We start from the raw sequence: 20,422 nt of genomic DNA, 5'->3' as shown, positions 1-20,422 counted from the left end.
TAATTTAAAAGCATAGCTAGCTAGCTAGCTAATGTAGCTATAGTTAAGTACTGGCCAAATCCAACCAGAGGGGTTGCATTTGGCCAGTCATTAAAAAAATAGAGCAAAGTGATAATGGAGATGTAAATAAGAGTAATTTGACCATTTTTTCTGAGGGGGAAGTAGTTATCAAAGGGCCAAGGGTGTATTTATTAATTCCAATTTGTTTCTCCTTTTTGGAAATTCCTTGTAAATGAAATACAACATTGTACGAGATTCATTTATCTTTAGAACACATTTCAAAAATAATTTTCATGTCATGATTTGGTAATATTTTAGTCATACGGATTGTGTCAAAAGGGATTATCATATCCTTAAAGAGAAGGCTGTAAAATGGTTTTGAGTGAGATTTCTGTCATTGGTGTTACTCTCCATCCTTGCACATTTTGGATAACGCATAGTAACACTCAGACCACTCAGAAGATTAAGGTATAAGAAATTATACTCACTTTTTGTTGCAAGAATATAGCTAAACAACCTGTTAATGAATATTACTTATGATTTTCTACTTATTTAATAGTATTATTCAAAAATAGATACATTTTGTTCAGTATGTACAGTATTTAATTTAAAAGTTTTCGTTTTTGGGTTTGGACATTTGTTTTATATGTTTTTACATGTTTAATAATATATCTGCACCTTTTTTAGCCATAGATCAATGTTAAACAAACATAAACAAACTAACATTAGGATTTAAAAAAGTACATAGTAAGAAGCAGGCAACTAACTAGCCAGTAGTATTTTGGTATTTTACGCATTGGGTTTTCCTGTAGTTTCATATTAAATGTCTTTATAATTAGCCAACATTGTTGCTTTTGTGTGTTGCATTTATTATCATAATTTTTGTACTCTCTGTTGTTTTGGCTACCTATTTATAAAGTAGAAGTAACTACATATAGCTAGCTGCAGGTGACTGAAACAATGAGATGAGTAGATTGTACATCTTTCTTATGTTAGTTGTGTAGCTACACCTTTGACAATGCACTAAACTTTGGTGAAGGTCCAAAATTTATTGATACAGTAACAGGTATGGAACACAATTTTCGCTTACAATCAATATTCACGACAACTTAAGTTCAAGTAACATTCTAGCTTAGTTAGCAATAAAAGTTTTTTGTTAACATGTCAGCATTCGCTCTGACAATTACTTAGTGGTGCAGTGAATTAAAAAGCCTGTCTTCTTGCATATGGTCCTAACAGACATTATTTTTATTGATTCTTTGTTTAAAATAAGGTTATGCCTTTCTTGTTTTGAAGTCAACTTTGCATCACACATAGTTCTATTCACACAAATCTGTGTATATACAAATATTGAAGAATATAAGAAACACTTGTTTGTGCAATTTAGGTCAAGTCACACAAGAATGTAATACAAGGAGGAAGTAATCTAATACAATTTTTATCTTTAAAAAAATATTACTTTTGTATCAGCATTCTCAATGGAAATGATCTTTGAAATCAATATATCAATAAAATTATACTTTTGAAAGATCTTCAAGTTATATGTTACATCACATTGAATGGCCAGATAGCTATATGTGGTTGTTAAATACTACTTGCATTTTTTGTTTTAGAACAACTAAAATTTATTAACCGAAGATTGTTTCTGGTCATACATGCATAAAATGGAATATAAATTGGCTAAAGATATATTTGATCCAAAATATGCAGCATTAAGGTATGTATAGATAATTTTTTAAATTTTTAATCCAATGTGACTTAATAAATGAAGTAATATTTGGCGCATGAATTTAGCTAGATAGGCTAATTTTGTCAAAATACCCAAGTTAAATCAAAAGTAATTCAAAAATACATGTCTTTTTTTACTATAAACTATTTGGGTTTAGCCTGGAAATTTTCTGGAAATTTATGGACCCCTGATTTATACCCTAAAAATTATTTTTAGCAAGATCTGTATCAATTCCTTAATTTACTCTTTTAATGTTTATTGTTTACCTGGGTAAGATTATACAGGACAATTTGTTCATCTTCCCTGTTTGATTCATATCTACAAGGCTTCCGTTTTTATGCTTTTCCATTGATATTAATATTATATAATTTTCTATCTTCGTTCAATAGTCAATCTGAGCAGCTTCGTAAAACATGTGAAAAAATGCAGCAGGCGGGAGTTATGACTGCAAATGATTCAAAGAAGTTCATGAAAACGGTTATTGAAGAACAAAAAGAACTTGAAAAAGAATCATTCATTGATATGTTTACACAAATGTTGACAAAAGATAAAACATCCAAAGAAGATATTTACGATGATGGCGATCAATCTCCGTTAAAAGGTTTGTAATTTTTTTTCTAAGCAATTTGTAGCGACATCAAAATCACCGTAAAAGTTTAGGAATTTGTTTTCGCGAATTCAAGAGTTTCATATAATTCACGGAAATAAACAATTTCAGAATTGAGAATTTTTATCACTTGTGTAGTACTTTGAAAAGGTGACATAACACAGTGAGTGTTATGATAAAATCGAAAGGAGAAAAATATTTTAATTTGATTGACTCATTTGTTTTCATATTTTTTTCCGTTCCTGTCCGCCAAAGTTTTTATCAACCAATTAGATACTAGAAATTATAATTGTCCGTTCCGATCCATTCTATTTCGTTTTTGAGGGGAAATTCAACTTTAATCATGTCCCCAAATAGATGGAAGATAAAACGTTCTTAATAGTTTCCTAAGAAAAGCAGAACACTGAGAAAACAGTTTCATGTTTCAATGAAAAACAATCGAAAAATCAAAACAAAAAAAAACAATGTCGCTGCAGTTTTAAAGTGCCGATGTTAACAGAGAGAAAAATTGTTTTAGTTTTTTTTCCCACTGGACTAAACTTTTGCGTTTTTTTAATAGCTGAGTGCCACACGGCTCACAAAGTTTGGCAGTTGACCAACTTTAGCGTGTTTTACGGAAAAAAACTTCGCGCAAGTCTAGGTTCTGATAAAGTGTTTACCGCGAAAGTTTCTACCCTATACGGGGTATCAGCCTGCAAACCTGGAAGTGTTTTTGTCTCAGGAAAAACGTGGAAAACTTAAAGTATTTTTCTGCTGCAGTTTTTACTCTCTTAGGTAAATTTTTTGTCTCAAATTTTCATCATTTTGTTAAGCTTTTTTATAAAAGTTTTTTACGATTCAAAGATGTCATATTAAAGGGGCTACAAAACAAGCTGTTGATTTTTGACTTCAGTGACTAACACGAAAGTCAAGTTTTTAGTCTTAAATCATCTTGGATATCTTTGACAAATATTCAATATCCATAATTTATTCTTTATAAGCACTTACTATGCTTTTTAATTAAGTTTTCTGATAAAAGAAATTTTAAACGTTTTGACATAGCTAGCCAATTATTTTTTTCGAAATTCGGCACATACATACAATAACTTTAAAATCTATACTATAAAATCTACCTCCAGTTAATACACAATGTTAACCGGAACATGCGAGGATGGAAAGCAACATCAATGACGGAGATCTTCCTTGAGCCGTTTTGTAGCCCCTTTGAGAATGACTATGCATAATTGACCCTTCGACAGACAGCCTTTATTACGTTACCATGCAACTGTATTTTTAATGTTCAGGCTGAGTGTATTGATTCTTCTGGTGTCTTCTCTTTGTAGGAAATGCTTCTCAAAAGTTAAGAAATCAGTGGTCGAGTGGCATGGACTTCCATCCAGGCAATCTGTCTTATTTTCACAAGTTGTGTTTTGATGCTAACTTGCCTTTAGTAAAAAAGGCTTTGAAAGAGTGCGCGGATAAACGCAAATTAATGGAGAAACGAGAAACTCTGATGTCTTTTAATGCTATGATTTGTGTGGTGCAAGGCGCGAGACTAGTCCAGCCGTCTGCTGGTAAAAACGAGAATAAATATTGTGATGTTCTAAAAGTGTTGATTGCGGAGGGTGGCAATATCCATGCCAAGGACGTGGCAGGATATTCAGTGTTATACCACTGTGTTACAGCATTTGGCAATATAAAAGAAACACTGAAACTTGCGAGAATCTTAATAGAAGCAGGAGCTGACCCAAACACTCAAAACCGATTTGGGTGTACGCCTTTACATGAGAACATTATGATTAGAAGGTACTATGTGCTAGATTTTCTTATTGAAAATGGCGCCGATCCGTCAATTCAAGACAATGATGGCGTCTCACCGAATTCTATGGCAAAATTACTGCCAGAAGGACAGAAGCTTTTTTCGAAAGCCGGATTCTTGATTGGTGATAAAAAGCGACAAGAAGCTAAATCAAGTGGCCAGTTAGGTAAATGTTATCAATGTGGCAAGAATGATGCCAAGAAGAGGTGTTGTAGGTGTTTGGTAGCATATTATTGCAATAGGGACTGCCAACTGCAGCACTGGAAAAAGCATAAGAAAGACTGTAGTGAAAAGAAAAAAGGGAAAATCGATGTTGAACTTAAAGGACCTGGCGTGGCTACAACAATCAATTTCAAAAAAGAAAATTGCACCATGACAACTGGGAAAGATGCCCCCCAAAAAACAACTTTTAAAGTGAAAGTTCAAGTCCCTTTAAGTTTTCGGGAAGATGACTCGCCCTTGTTAGTATATGATAAGAAGAAAACCTTTCAAAAGTGGATTGAATCTTCCGATCCTAATTATGGTAAAATTGTGAAGAAGATTAAAGAAGAAGGAGTAATGAAAGCGAAGGGGTATTTCTATGCTTCACTTAACGAGAATGGCAGCATATCTCTGCAAGTAGATCACATGTTGCCACCCGAATCTTGGTGAACTTGGATGTGACCGTCATCTTCTCTTGCGTTACTCTGTCGTGTTTCTTTAATTCGTATTTATCAGTTTGTATCTTGAATTTATAAAGAAGTAAAAACAACTAAAGCATGCTGTTGTCGATGTGTTTTTAGCTTTTCGATGTGCGTGTTTCTAAAGTTTCTTCACATTTGACTGCAATTTCCGCTTTTAGCGCAAAATGCTCACGAGTTGTTTTGTAAACACGTGCGCAATTTGATAACTTAAGGTGGATTCACTATAATGAAGCAATGTTTCTCAAAACTACACTTTTCTTATGTTTTTTTACATTAAACTGATTTGAACAATAAAAAAAAACTGAAACAATCAAAAGTCCAAAAAAAAACCATAATGGCGCTCTCACAATGGCGATTTATGACCGCTTTATAGACGAAACCGGTCGGGTAATAATTTCAAAACGGAAAGTTAAAATGATTTGAAAATTGGAGAGGAATATATCCTGATCTATGACCTAACACTATTTGTATTGCGTCTGTGTTACAGCATGTGAAATTTCTTAAAGTCCTTTCGTGGTACAAAATTTGCAGGGAATCCTCTCGAAAAATTATATCTGTAGCTAAAATGGCTTAAAATACAGTATTAGGCCATAGAGTAAACATCTAACAACAAACTGTGAAAATTTCAAGAAAAACGGATTAACGGTTCTGAAATGACACCCGACTGATCAGATAAATAAGCATAAGTTGATTAAAATTGTTATAAAATAGAACAGTAAAATATTAAATTGATGTCGTGAAGCTCCGGCATTCCAAAAAAAAACGAGATGAGAAGATTGTCGAAAAAGAAGGAACATCTTATGAAGCTGGAGGTTTTTATTTTAGGACTTAATGTAGCTCAGCTGCTGCATCAGTCATGCTTTTTTTAGCAACACATTTTAAGGCTGCTTTGATTTTGTTGGACATGTTATCATAGCCAGCTTGGTTCATCGGTGGAGGCATATTTAAATAACCACATAATTTAGATAGCAGGGAATATCCAACTCCAATATTACGAAAACCATATAACAGCTTTTGCGTTAACTTTCATAGTAGGCATGCCTCTACGTCTATCATCCTTACTGGTAGTTACCACAGGAGAGGTATAGAATCCATGAGAAAATGTACAATTTTCACAGTGAATTTTCAAATACCTAGCAAATCGATTTTTTTTCTCGGCATCGTCAGTCAATCGTATGGAACATTTTTCGAAACAGTCCGGACACGCAAATAACGATAGCACGTTTGACAAAATGGACATTTCTAACAATCTAAATCCTGAAATATTTTGATGTTCTGTCTATATCTACTACTTTAGGGGGGGGGGGGGGCGAGTTGTAGGACTGAAACAGTTTCTCTTACAGTTTTATCAATATTTGACTCAAGATGCTGATTTAAAGTTTGTCTGTCCTCCTCTGTTGCAGTTTTTTTCATCTTTTTTTCTTTATTTAGGCTCCTTTTCTAGCATATAACCTCTGACTCTTCTGCTTCGTACAACGCCCTGCACCTCCAGTTTTCCTTCTTTTTTTATCTTCCTTTCCCATTTCAAAACAATCCCTATGTAAAACTCAATTTCTAGAACAACAGTCACACCACTTAGCTGGGCTTGTTCCTTCAATATATAACTAAAAACTCGGCTATACACACAGTGTACAAATCACAGACTGCCTCTTTTAGGCCCCATAAAACTGCCGCTGTCGTTTGCGTTTTTTTCAGCGAAAACGAGTCCAAAGATGAGGAGATGTATGGTAACAATTTTTTTTTTTTTTTTTTTTTTTTATCTAAAGTGAAATATCTCAGATTAGATAAGTTTTTGAGAAAACCCGATTTCAGATTCGGAATCTACGATAAATTTTGAGTAAGATAGAAGTACTAAAACTCGTATTTGAAGAAAACATTTTTTTTTTTCACAAAGAATGTGAAAATTGCCATTTTATTATAGCTAAAGTTATTTTTGGAGCTAAGAAAAGTCCAGTAAAAGTTTATTTCTTAGAAGCTTCAGCCCCTGATTTCTTAAAAAGGTTTTTCTTTAAAAAATACGTGTATCTATATTATATTTACAGTGCTTAAAATAAACTTATATTATATATTCTTTGTAAAAAATTATTGCGAAATTATAACAGTGGCTATTAATACATTTCTTGCGCTGAAAATAAACCTCTTGCGATAATAAAAACAAAACATGTCAATTTACTCTTTCCGCTCAATGACAGCTAAAAATCTCAAACATCTCTTAGCACAGGAGAGCTTACATAATTTCATTTTGGTGGAATTTCGACTAAACATGCAATAATAACTACAAATTTATATCAATTTTTCATATTAAGGTCTTCCGGAAGTGTCAGTCAATTTGCATAACGCGGTAATTTGAACACATTCACAAAAGCATTGCAACTTCGATTTTGCGTGCCCAAGGCAACAGGCCTTGGTAACATAAGAAACAAATCTTTACGGAGAAAATACGCTGTTGATATGTTCAAGTATTTTAAAGTTTTAAAAAGTGGAAGAAAACCAAAAGTATGTGTCCTATGCATTGTTTGTTTTGATTTTCAAAAAGAAAAACAAACAGATGCTAAAAAGTGAAATGTAGAAGAAATAACATTTGATCAACTAAAAATGATTTCAACTTATTGCTTTCTAGTATATTTCGCAGGATTTTGATAGCCCTAAAACTTGGACAGCGTACGGGCGTAGCCAAGAGAATTATTGTGAAATAAATCAACCTTATCACTCACGAAGTTTGAACATTATAACATAGCTACGAGTTTTCCTAACCAAAAATACTTTGTCTCTTCGGAAAAGTTAACTTGGTTCAACCATCACTCAACTAAAATAATTTTTATATAACATTGTACTTTTGTTTTGTTTTAATGATTAATCCAAACAGTTTGAATTCGTTGCGTATCTGCACAGTAGCTTAGGAGAATCAATCTTTAAAAGCTATTTGCTGTGACCGTCCCGCCAGAAAAGCAGAGATTTAAAATGTGTCATCAATTTTGTTCTATGTTTTTGGATTAATTTAAATCTTCAAAAACTACTCAGCTTCTGGTTTAACATCTGGTGACGTTAGGAATTTCAATTTCAATTACCCCCTGGCAAATCTACTTGAATCAGAAGTCTCATTAAATTTACAATGTAAGCCGGGTGTTGTTTTGTGCAGCACTGTGAGTTAATCATATGTGCAAACAACAACAGCATTGAGTGAACTTTTTATTTATTTATGTGCTAACATGATGAAAACATAAAGATTTATAATCTGTCAGATACAGATTAACTACAATGTCAAAATTGTCAAACATTTCGGAAAAATTTATTTACACGTCTAAACAACATGAACACATCAGCGAATTCATTTACCGCGTAAAAATATTAAAAAATGAAGAGAATAATTGTGAGTTACTATGGAAACTTTGACGATGTTTAGTCACGTGGTTTTGTTTTAAGCGCGCGCAACAATAAAGCATGTTGACGCTTTTGTACTTTTATTGTTTGAAAGCACATTGTTGAAATGTTCAACGTGTAGACGAGATGTTTGAAAACAGATTTTGTCACATATCGACATACAAGGATAAGGTAAGTGCGTTTATGAAGTTGTTGAATTTTTTTGTTTATATTTGCAATTGATGGGAAGCGTGTGTGAAGAAAGTTTCTTACTTAAAATTTTTACAAGTAATAAATTTTTTTTTAAATTTTTTGTAAGGCGGCTAGTCAATTTCTTATAAAGCGGTTTCTTATAAACAAAACTTGTACCAAAGGACCGAAAGGTTGTCCGGAATAGAGAATAACTGGTAAGGGACGAAAATATTTCTTCAATATAGGGAGAGAAAGTTATTATATTAAGATTGACATGTTTTTTCTTACCCTAGTACTTCTTTCATTAAGTAAAACAGAAAAGAGTAAAAAAAATTATTTAAGATATAAATTTGTCATTATAACTTAATGTTAAAATCTTTTTTACAAGTTGCGGTTTCCTTGTTTTGTCAATGGAAGGCTCGTTTCCAATACCCTTAGACTGAAAGAAAACCTTATTGTTTGATCGGTTTAGCAAACTTCCTTCTAGCAAAAAAAATTAACAATTTTAGGGCAATAAAAACAAAGATTCTTCAACACAACAAAAGAATAATTAGCAGAATAACTAATGAAAGCACGCAAATTTATTGGCGCATGACCTGTGGATAATGGAGTTCGCAATTACAAGTTTTGTAGTTCAGTTCACAGCGCATGTGTAGCAAGCGTTTTTAGGTACGGTCAACCCATGCAATGTGAAGGAAATAGGATAGGCAATGCCGAGGTGTATCTAACCATGAAGTGGCTATCTTGTAGAAATATTCAAAATATTATTATTAGTAGTATTGTTTCGTTTTCAAATGAAATTGCATCTTAAGTGCACTTGTTTTTGTTTTATTTTTACTTTCTTGTGGTTTTATTTTCGTTATTAAAATTTCTATTTTTAATTGGTGTATTTAATTATTTTAAAGTAGTTTTGTTCTGTGAAATCAAACACGTCGATTGAAACATAACTAATTTAAGGAACGTTTGCAATTGATTGCATTTTCTGCTATAGCGTGCGCACTTTGACAAAATTATATATTATAGCGGAAAGTGAAGTCGAATGTAAAACGAGCATTAATAAACTCACTTACTTATCTATGGCTACAGTTCACTTTCGTTATACATCCCAACACCAGTGTAAAAGTTCAAGATCGACAACAGTTTTAAATTGGGGGTCATGGGCGTAGTAAATAGCAGGACAGGGACACTGCTATATAGCTGTCATTCTCTAAATTGCATATATAGTCCAAAAGAATGCAATATATGGGTACATCAGTACCAAGAAAGTATTCTCAGCTTAATGTTTTTTGATTAACATTATTGATGGGTGTAAAGGAGGGGGTGATCACACCGATACCCGGGTATTATCGATAATACAGTTTACCATGGGATTTTAATGATTTTTTTTTTCTATTACAAGAAAGTGGAAAAGTTTTATTACGTTGAGAGGGTGAGGTTTTGTACATTTTGTCGAAGCTGGTTGAAAAAATATTGGCGATTTGAATTTTTTTTTTCGTTTGAACACTTCTGCGTTAGATTTTAGAAAGTAACGTCTCTAAACCTGTCACTGACATATTGAAAGTAAATTAGGTAAATATAAATTTTTATGGTTAAAAAATCCGAAAAACCTTAATTTTTCCAAAAAGTGAAAACGTCAGCATTGTTTTTTAATGTCAAATCACTTCTTCTCTTGTTGGATAGTTACTGTCCTCTGAATATAATAATCACTAGATCACTCAACTTTAGCATATCGAAATGGAGCCCCGTACGAAAAAGAATTATTTGCCATCCAACAGTGCTTAGATTCTCTATCGTTGAGGTGAAGGGTGGCTACAAAACGGATTCAAATTCGATAGATTGTCGGCGAATAATAATGGAAATTCGGAATTCTTTAAAAAAATGATGTCCCAACAATGTGCACCCAACCACCCAGCTGGTTTCTAGGGTCTTAAGTTTTTTATACTGCTATGTGTTTTTTTCTAAAAAGCTGTAAGAACTAAATTTCGAAGGACTAAGTAACTCTTTTTTGTCTTTTTATATAGAAATTGCAAGAAATTACAACTTACGTAACGGAGTTGTTACGTATTCTTAGACACTAGTTAATTAGTGTCCAAGAATACGGAACAACTCATGGACGGCGCCACTGGGTGTCTTCAGCCCCCTCACTTTTTTGCTAAGTAATAATTTTTCTCTTTCCTGCCAATAAACAAAGCTTTTCTGAAGTCCAAGGTGGAGCCGTTTAACGTGTTTTAGGACTCTAAAAATTCGTTGGACCCCACCAGAGGCTATGTATGTATGTATGTATGTTTCTTTATTTAACGTTGGTCAAATTTACAAGATAGCTTTCGCTAATAAAAACCAACTAACGTAACAAATAATAATAATAATAATAATAATAATAATAATGAAAAATAACATTCTGGGCAAAGATAAATTAAAGTTTACAATTCATATTTTACACTTTTTTTTTTTTTTTCATCAATTTTTTTACATATTTTACAATTACATAAAATAGAATCCTGGCAGGCTAATTTAACCGTGAACTCTTCAATGGTTGAACTATTTTTAATTTCACGGGGAAGATTATTCCATATCCAACAACTTTGATACAAGATGGAATTTGTACCATAGGTAGTGGTTTTAGCTTTAGGTAAAGTCAAGGAAGGGCCTCTCCGGAGGTTATGCTCACATTGGTATGTGTTAAAACTAAATAGGCACCACATGAGGGTTCAGATTCTTAATGCTTTTAAACACCTCTATTGCTAAAGTTTTTAAGTGGCGTTGGTGGATGGATTTGTCCTTGTATTTTTCTAAAATGTCAATATAGTCAGCTTTCACTATATCGTATACAACCTTCAATGTTTTTTAATGTACTCGCTCTATTTTACTATATGCAGTTTTACTGCAGAACATCCAAATAAGGGGTGCATAGTTAAATTGACTCTGTATAAAGCTTGAGCTGAGTATTTTTGCTTTGGGTTGCGATAAATAAGGTCGTAGTCTTCGTAATGCATGAAGTTTAAAATTTGCCTTCGAGTACAAGTTGTTTATATGTTGATTGAAGTTTAATTTATTGTCAATTTGAATACCTAGGAGTGTAACGTGGTCAGACTCATTTAAAGTAACTGATTCAAGTGGTAGAGTGATTTTATCTCTTGTTTTTTTACCTAGTATTATAAATTGAAATTTGGTTGGGTTGGCTTTTAGTGAGTTGATTTTAAACCAATGTAGCATATTTTTTGTATCAACAGTTAATGAATTTAGTACAGTAGCCAACTTCAAACCACATGCATACAATGTATTGTCGTCGGCAAAATTACATACCTCTGATTCTACAATAACAAAAAACAAGTCATTAATAAAGATGTTAAATAGGAGTGGTCCTAAAATGGAACCTTGGGGAACAGGCTGACAGCATCCCTAAGACCCCAGCTGTTTCGGCAACTATCTTCGCTCGTTGATTGTCACTAAAACCTCAAAATCTTTACTATGCCTAAGCCCCTCCCCCCCCCCCCCACTTTGGAAATTTTGGCGCCGCCCCTGCAACTAAAACACTTCTGGTTGATAAGGAATAAACTTTTCCTTGAATCTGTGGATCAAATCATTTCTACTGGTGACTAACGTAAAATTATGTGAGATGACTTTTTTAACATATTTTTTTATTTCGCAATATCTAATTGATTAATTGATTATGCATAGTTTCTACTAAAAAAGAAGCTTTGTGCACGAAAAGAGAACCAACACGTGGATTACTTCTTTGAAAAAGAAATGTTATAAAGTTGTTCTTTTTGTTGAGTCGATGAGGATTAAATTTAAATTAAAATAGTTGTTACCCCATGAAAGCGTGTGTTCACACTGTATGTTTTGCAACTCTCATTAGCATTTAATGTTTTCCTATTTCATAAAACAAATGTGAACTTGGTATCAAAAGTTTTCATGTCAAGTTCACGTTATTTCATGAAAACGAAAGTGAGTTTAAAATAACACAAATTAAACATGTTTCCACTGTGAACTAACATGAAGTAAGAAATTATGTTTAAAATTAATTTATGTTATTTCACGTTAGTCACCAGTGGAAAGCGAGCTTTACATCTTTGATTTTTTGCTAAGCACAGTCTAATCCCTTTTCTTACCACGTGTGTCACTTTTGGATGCACATTTCATGCTTGCTCTCTATTTTTTTTTGTGACGTCTGCTTATTACAGTCACGTGGTACAGCGCAATGAATAACGAGGAACTAATACTCTTGCTGCTTTGATTAATATTTAAGGTTTTCTCAATAATACCATGAATATTGAATAGGTATAACGTTCGTTTAAAAACCAGGGGGTAATGTTTGAAAGTGGTGAATTTTACCAAGCGTGAATGTGCCGCGTTTTGGGTGTAAAAATACGAGTATTGGTTTTATTTACAAGATGTATAAGCAGACTTGTTATAATACTAAGGAACTTATTAGAAACTAAAGTATCACGTCTTCAATCTGAATAGAAGGTTAGGCATATCCTTGAGCTATTAAAATCAGTTTATTTGTCGGCAATGATATAATTGGTAAGGTATATTCTATAAGAGTATATCTAACAAATTGTTTTAAGAAAATGCTTTCAAACAAGATCCCATTTAGACCCTCCTTGACAAACACATGCCCAACATAACCCCCGTCTATGTTGTGTATGTAAACTGAAAGGTTGAGAATCAGTACAGTTTATAAAAAGAGAATTTTCTTCTGTTATGTTTCGCACACAAACATTGTTTAAAATGGATGATTTTCAAGTCGAAGTTTTAAAAGCAAAGGCTAAGTCAGGTAAATTTTTCAAATTCGCGGGATGCATGGTTCAGCAATATGCTATTTTGTAATATAATATTTCTAACTAACTTCGAATTTGCTTTCATGTTTACTGTTGTTTGCATTTCTCATAGTGGAATCATCATCTGTATATGATTAAATTGATGAATTTTCGTGAATCTACCAGTCCTTTTTCTTATTTTTAATTTACTTTACTTTGCTTTTTAATTGGACTTGCTTAGGTAACCTTGGAGGGAACAGAGGTGTAGCAGAGACCGACCTTAATTTTTGTCATATATAAAATCGAATGATGTAACAACAACCAAAAAACATTAACCACAAGATTTACCAGAAGAAAAGAAAAGAAACAAAAAAATTGGCCATTTTGAAAATTTTCGCGCAAACTAATTTTTGTGGATGCATAAAAAATTGCGAAATTTTCAAAGGCAGTTTTGATGCACTTAAAAAATTTTGTGATCAATTTTTAAGAATAGAAAAAAAGAAGTTTTTTCGAGTTCATAAATTTTCGAAATAAAAGAATTTGGAGACATAAACTTTCGCGAAATAGTGAAAACGTTTCTACTCGTGAAGGTTTCTGCATTACAAGTATATAAATGTAATTTATGAATAGATATTAGAATTAGTTAAAAAAAAGTTTGACTGATCTTAGAGTTCATAATTTTGGTTTAGCTTCACTTGGATCCTGTGAACAAAGTTGCTGTTTTTTTTTTCAAATAGAGGATTTTTCCTGTCGCCAAATACTACCTAGAATCCAGACCACTCTATATTTTTGCATTTTCTTATACTTAAATCTAGTATCTAGGTTGTTATTGGCGCCGTCTGAAAATGGTACGATATGTATGTACTGGTAAAAAGCATGTTTTAATTACGTGAAAAAATGAACGTGAACATAACATAAATATTTTAGTTTTGTACTGAGCAAGAGTAATATTTATTAAAGCAACCCAACCTTGTCCCCGGGCATTTTATGTCTTTCATGACATTAATGTCGGAAAAGATACAAGATGCTCTGGGGACAAGGTTGATAACTTTTTCATTTCTTCATATCTTGAATATGTTTAGAAATGCTTCATTCTTTCACTCACTGGCCAATTGTTTCATCCATTCCTTTATTCATCAAATATAGCTAACTATAGGCCTTCACTAAAAATGAGGCAGGCCTGTAGTCCAGATCGGCTCGTATTGGTGAATTCCTGTCTTTTTCCACAGGACACTCTTTTATATCAGAACAACTTACCTGATTGTCAAAGCTTAAGTCCAGTGCCTCGTTACCAAGGTTTCTTCTCTTTTTGACATCAAAACTGGCAAGTATAAACTATTAGCGGGTCTGATATTAGGCAACAAAACCTGGGAACGAGAATGGTTTGAGCCTGGATTTCAGGCACTTGCGAGCCCCGACATTCTCGATAAGTGGGGACATACCTTTGTCCCTAGGGACGGCTAACATCTTATATGACGGTGCTTTTGATAAAATAGATAAAGGGAGTAGTCTTTTTTAAATATTTAATCGTTTTTTTCCCTTTACTTTAATACAGTCATAGGAAAGAGAAAGGTAGGATTTTTTATCGGATAATCGAAAAAGTCAAAATCAAACGGAATATGTAAGTACCAAATTTCCTGTACAGTAAGTTAAAGAAAAGTTCATAAGCCACATAACATTAATCTGTATGTTTCACTAAAAGAAATCAACAGCAGTCCTTAACATAAGGTGCCATTTTATAATTTACGTCATTAAATGTTTATGTGGGTATTTGAAAGAGATCAATACGGCGCGTGGCCTCCCATTGTGCATGAATACAGAAAGTGTGGCGTTCACATGTTGTGAACATATGTACTTGAAACTGGTTAAAATTATCGTTATATAGAAATAAAAACGTTTATAAACTCTTTTAAAAAAAATACATAGTAATCTATAAGTATTAAATATATTAGTTATTACGGTAGAAGAATTGTCAAGAAAAACGTAGTTTTTGATGATGTCACGGACGTGAAAATTTCTTGTGAAGTGTTTTTATTGATTTATTTTAATCCGATTTGACTGCTCAAGTACGTAATTTTTTGTTTCTTTGTTTGTTTTGACATATCAATGTTTAGTGTAAACTTTCAGTTTCTCTTTGGAAATTGGTTTATTACTACAAAGCAATGTATCACTTAGATTATTAAAAAGAATCTTTTTTAAGCCTGAAGTTTGTTGGATGCGAGCATGTTTTTAAAAGTCTTCTTAATTTTTGAATGTTATTGAAAATTAGGTTCTAATAAAAAAGTTAAGAAACACACCTATATGAAAAGCCACTACTGGAAATGGATAAACTTGAGAAGTGGTAAACATGTTAAAACCCGGGGATGCTTTTTTTGTTTTTTTTTGTTTGAGACTTTTGCAGCCTGATTGGCTCTATTTTATTCATATAGTAAGAACACAACTCCATAATTCGGCCTATTTTGTTCCTATTAATGAATTTTGTTTCTTATATGTTTACACAAAAAATGGGTGTTTTTGTTTCTAACTGTTATATTATGTTTATTATTAATCCAGTCAAGACAAGTATTTTTACACTGTATTTGTGAGTGAGAAAAGAAGTGATCGTAAAAAAAACAATTATCATTAGCTAGAGAAAGAATTACAAGAGAATTTACGTCTTGGGTTTTTGTTATTTCATGGCAGGATTCAGACTAGTGTTGTTCTTAGTTTAAGCAATGATTGGAACCTGTAGTGATTTTCTAAGGCTCTGTTCTTATAAAATTGTTCTTATAAAAAAGCGTGTATATGTTCTTTTATATAGGAAAAAAGAAAACTCTCCATATATTTTCCTACAATATTACTGAAAAATAAGAACAAAATAAGAACAATGGCAAGGCTAAAATTTTATGGATTTTGCGAAACGTATTTTTCAGGAAAAATGAGAAAATCAATAGAATTTCAGGCTTATTGTTCTTACTGTTTCACTTTTAGACATTCCCAATCTAATTGTTCTCATACAAATTTTTCTTTTATAAAAAATAATGCACACAAACCCAGTCTCAAATAATGGTTACTCAAAAATTAACACCATCTTTAGACAGCCCTTCCTCTGTGAATAGCCACTTTGTTTTAACTTAGTTTTAATTGCACGTCTGTTGTGTATAGACACTTAAATAACATAGCACCTCGTTGCCATAAGGCCCACCCACCCGTAACGTGTTTAACCAATCTTAGGGATCTGAATTTGAAGTTGTTTATTTGTAGTTATTTAGGACTTTGTTATCAAGTTCTTAACATATGTTAATTTTATTAGGATATAAACATAAATTCGACACAGGTAGCTTATAATTATATGATACATACACCGTATTGTGAATAATCGCTTTGGTAATTGAAACAAGGCCTTAACAAATGGTTGATTTAATTTATCACGTTCCCTGCTGTGCGTATGTTCTTTATGACTTTAACACGATTGTATGTTATGAAAACACGTTAATTAAAACTTGTGGTGTTTTGTCGGCTCTTAAGGGATTCTAATTGATTACGAACAGTACAAAAATTTTAAAAATTTGTTGTCTCTTGAATAAATCTAAATACGTTATATATAACATTATAGATTGATAATATGGGATAGATTACTCAAAATAAACCAGACAAGAATTGCAACGCGAGGGAACGTCGAGTTGAGCTAATGTTTGTGATAACGAAACAATTTCATGGATTATGTTAAAGCGCAGCTAAAAGCAAGACGCTTTCTAATTTCTCTTTCAGGAAATACTGAATATGTTTACTGAGATATTCGTAATGTTTGCTCGCTCAAAGAAAAAAACTTAACTCGACCACTTGTAAAAATGGCGCCCTTTTCTTTTAATGTTTATTGACCTAAGAGGCACCTGCAGTTTATCGCTAACGACATATTTTTCTTTCTTAATTTGTTTGTACTTTTTCTTTTAGATCTGTCATATGATATTTTGAGAATGAGATCTGCTCCGACGTCGCCGTTATCCAGTAGATCCAACCGATCGGAATGGTTCCGTCAGTCCGTTTTATTCTGGAATAGACAGGCCGGACGAAACGACACTGTCGATAACAACGACTGTAAGTTGAAGCCTTCTTTACCACCATCTCTGTCGCCGTCACAAGTTTCGTTTTCCAGTGATACATCGTCATCTCACGAACGCTCGACGCTTAAAGACAGCGAATCGAGTATAATTTTTGACGCGGAAGAACTGTTACGGCAAGTGGAAGAACTGGAAAACTGTTTTAAAAAATCTAACAAACAATACGACCAAACGAATGACGAAACTGATTCTCCTCACATGACGTTAGAATTTCCCAATGGTAGTCATATTAAAAACAACCCTCTCTATATAACAGCCACGATGGAAAATAATCGTTGCCAAACTTTTAACAATACAAGTAAATCCTCATACAATACGCCATGTGGTGAGGTTGATAACAAAGTTATAAGTAAAAACATTGTTTGCAAAGCTGAAAACATTTCTTCTCAGGATCGCACGATGAATAATTTAAGTTCACGACGTGAGAGAAACCTTATAGACAGCATACAAAGTGTTCAAAATACGTTGTTAGAATTGTCGGAAGAAATTCACACGTCAAAACATAAACACGCTGAAAAACACGATCGCGATGCAAACGACGTTATGAGAAACTTGCTGTCGGAAATCAAACCACCCGACGATATAGAAAACACGTCATTTCATGATGGGATGTCGTCATCTTTTAATCTTGATTTTAATGATTTAGAAGACTCGAGTGAATTCCAGCTGAGAAGCGAAGTGTTGTTGAAGCAAATTGATGATCTGATTAAAATTGAGCATGAAAGCAGAGAGGCGCCCGTGGCGCAATTTCCAATTCAAAGTAAAACAAAGACTGCAGTAAAACACCAACGAGAGAGGGTCGATTCTGGTCTGCATAGTACAAGCTCGGCTTCCACTTCCCCTTACCCTTCGCCTGTTACGAAGAGGTCTGTGGATCATTCTTACTCTACCCGTAGCTCGGATTCAGGTTATAATGAGAAAAGAAGAACTGCTTACTCAGCAAAATTTGAAACACTTAAAGAATTTAGCGATAATGTATTCCATGATGATAGCGATTTTAGTAGTGACTGGAGTCCTATCTCAACACTTGACTCCGTTTCGTCCTCCACTCACCGCGATCGTTCTAACAGTTTACCACGAACGAATATCTGCAAGGGAAAATCTCCACGCGAGCGCATGAGTGCTGGTCAAACAAAAGACAATGCTATAAGTAACTCGCATTTGTATAATGAAAGTGAACTTCACGCAATTAGAAAATATCTTTCTCTTACTGGTCACCTTGGCAAAGAGAATACCAAAGTGGATATTGCTGCTAGTTTGGAGGAGGTGAGAATTTTTTTCCTTCTTTTGTTTGTGTTTCAATTTTTTTATTACCCATACACACCTCCTAAGAACATCGAGGTATCAAAAAATTTCAGGCTTCATAAACTTGCAGCCAGCAAAACCCTTCCCTCGCTATGCTTATTCACAAGCGTATGGTGACATATCTCGACGGAAGAGGTTTTCTTCATAGCGAGACTGCAAATGTTGTTGAAAAATTTGCCAGGATAAGTATGTGATAAAAAAGTCTTATTTTTACTACCATACATTTTCAGCAGCGCAAGTAAAAGTATTGATGAGAATCTATCAGCAATACAGAGAAAGAGAAAGCAACTATAGATCGTCCTATGATACTCTTTGTTCTAACCACACGCTCTACTATTTACGAGGTTGATCAAGATTGTTTGGTTGTAAGGCACGTTAATACTGCTGTTATTTCTGACTTGACATCAATTTTGATTTGTGTTTTTTAGCTGTCCTTACTACCAAGCATCAAAGAATCGATAGAAAAACAACGTAGAGAATTAAATGAACAGCGTTTAAAACAAGATGAATTCCTCCATCAAATGGGAGATATGTTACTTGAAATCGTTACCTTAAAGGAAGATCATAGCTCAGTTCGGACAAAACAAGCAAAAGCGCTTGCCTTATTAAAAAGACAACTCGATCTAGTTAAAAAATCTCACCTAAAAGACCATGATGACGTAATTAATAGAGTCAACAATTTACACGAAAAGTTGAACAATTCTTTTAATTTTTCAAACGAATATTTAACGGACACTTCGTCGCCTCGATTAGGTTCACCGCAAACAACTTCGGTAATATTTCCACAACCAACTGCACACAATTACGGGCAAGTGATTTGGAAAATATCTGATGTTATGAAAAGATTGACACGAATTAAAGCAGGACTGGCTGATAGTGCGTTAGTTAGTCAACCTTTTCAGACTAGCGAATACGGTTACAAAATGAATAGCTGGTTATACTTAAATGGGCGAGGTAAAATGGTAGGAAAATATATTTCACTCTACGTATGCGTTCTTGTCGGCGATTATGATGCCATTTTGCCGTGGCCGATACGACCGACTTACAAGTTTACATTAATCGACCAGCAAAGCGAGGTTATTAAAAAACACGACCATGTAAAAATTCGACGCGTCACTGATATCGCCGGAAGAGGAGCGAATGTTATAGCACAAACTGGGGGAATTCCTCGACCCAATGCTGGTACAAAGGCATTAATAGTAGGTTTTGACGATTTTGTCGCGCATGAGCAGTTGTTGGAACACAGATATATGGCTGATGATGTACTCTTCTTAAAAATCGAAGCCAGTGTTGTTTAGTAAGGAAAATATAATGTAGATAAATATTATTTTTACACAGTTGCATGTGATGAATTATACATCTTGTTATAAAGGTTTGTTCTATGAATTACAATATATAAATTGTTTCAGAATTTCTCGCAATTATATGCATTAGATGTATTATAATGGACTAGCCTGGGTAACCCGGCCTTAAACGCCGGACTGAGTACTTAAATCCAGGGGGGGGGGGGCATGTTGCAGGTAGACCATGGGCTTTTAATACAGCTCCAAGAATACAGGTATGCGGTGGTGTGTCACAAACCCAGTTGAGCGTTTACAGCGACAAAGCTATGCCTCAACAAAAACACAAGTTACAAACCTATCCATACCCTTAAAACATAAAATAGTCGCTAAACATTTTCTTATTTTGCAAAATAATTTTCCGTAAAAGTTAAAAAAATTATTCGTGAGTGATGCCGGGATCAGCGCTTTGTGCAGATAAACCATGTCGCACAACTGTGTGATTTTTGCCAAATAACTTTTTGTGAAAGTTCAAAAATAATAGTCAGTTTTATAAGAGATTATGAAGTCTGTTGTTGAGTTTTGACTTTTTAGCTGGATGTGTG

At 33.5% G+C, this 20,422-nt stretch overlaps 2 protein-coding genes across 8 annotated transcripts; both read left to right on the top strand.

The window, feature by feature from the left end:
* The first annotated feature begins 318 nt into the window (after positions 1-318).
* LOC130645142 (ankyrin repeat domain-containing protein 31-like) lies at positions 319-4,890 on the top strand. Of its 4 annotated transcripts, XM_057451028.1 has the most exons (5): positions 329-468; positions 997-1,066; positions 1,614-1,717; positions 2,119-2,330; positions 3,659-4,890. In XM_057451028.1, exons 3-5 carry the CDS (start codon positions 1,656-1,658, stop codon positions 4,783-4,785), a joined length of 1,401 nt encoding a protein of 466 aa, XP_057307011.1. In that variant the 5' UTR covers positions 329-468; positions 997-1,066; positions 1,614-1,655; the 3' UTR covers positions 4,786-4,890. The 4 variants fall into 4 exon arrangements, with proteins under 4 accessions (XP_057307010.1, XP_057307011.1, XP_057307012.1 ...); XM_057451027.1 differs by lacking the exon at positions 997-1,066 and having other exon boundaries at positions 319-468; XM_057451029.1 differs by lacking the exon at positions 329-468 and having other exon boundaries at positions 987-1,066.
* Positions 4,891-8,208: 3,318 nt separating this feature from the next.
* Positions 8,209-19,948, top strand: LOC130645139 (dentin sialophosphoprotein-like). 4 transcript variants are annotated; one of them, XM_057451022.1, is made up of 3 exons: positions 8,209-8,369; positions 17,066-18,498; positions 18,966-19,948. In XM_057451022.1, the coding sequence occupies exons 2-3, from the start codon at positions 17,089-17,091 to the stop codon at positions 19,833-19,835; spliced, it is 2,280 nt and encodes a 759-aa protein (XP_057307005.1). In that variant the 5' UTR covers positions 8,209-8,369; positions 17,066-17,088; the 3' UTR covers positions 19,836-19,948. The 4 variants fall into 4 exon arrangements, with proteins under 4 accessions (XP_057307005.1, XP_057307003.1, XP_057307006.1 ...); XM_057451020.1 differs by lacking the exon at positions 8,209-8,369 and adding an exon at positions 12,227-13,149; XM_057451023.1 differs by lacking the exon at positions 8,209-8,369 and adding an exon at positions 14,308-15,198.
* The last annotated feature ends 474 nt before the right edge of the window (positions 19,949-20,422 follow it).

The sequence above is a fragment of the Hydractinia symbiolongicarpus genome, chromosome 5 (genome assembly GCF_029227915.1).
Source record: "Hydractinia symbiolongicarpus strain clone_291-10 chromosome 5, HSymV2.1, whole genome shotgun sequence".
Lineage (NCBI taxonomy): Eukaryota > Metazoa > Cnidaria > Hydrozoa > Anthoathecata > Hydractiniidae > Hydractinia > Hydractinia symbiolongicarpus.
The sequence above is the reverse complement of the archived record's forward strand: the minus strand, read 5'-3'. Positions and strand labels throughout refer to the sequence as shown.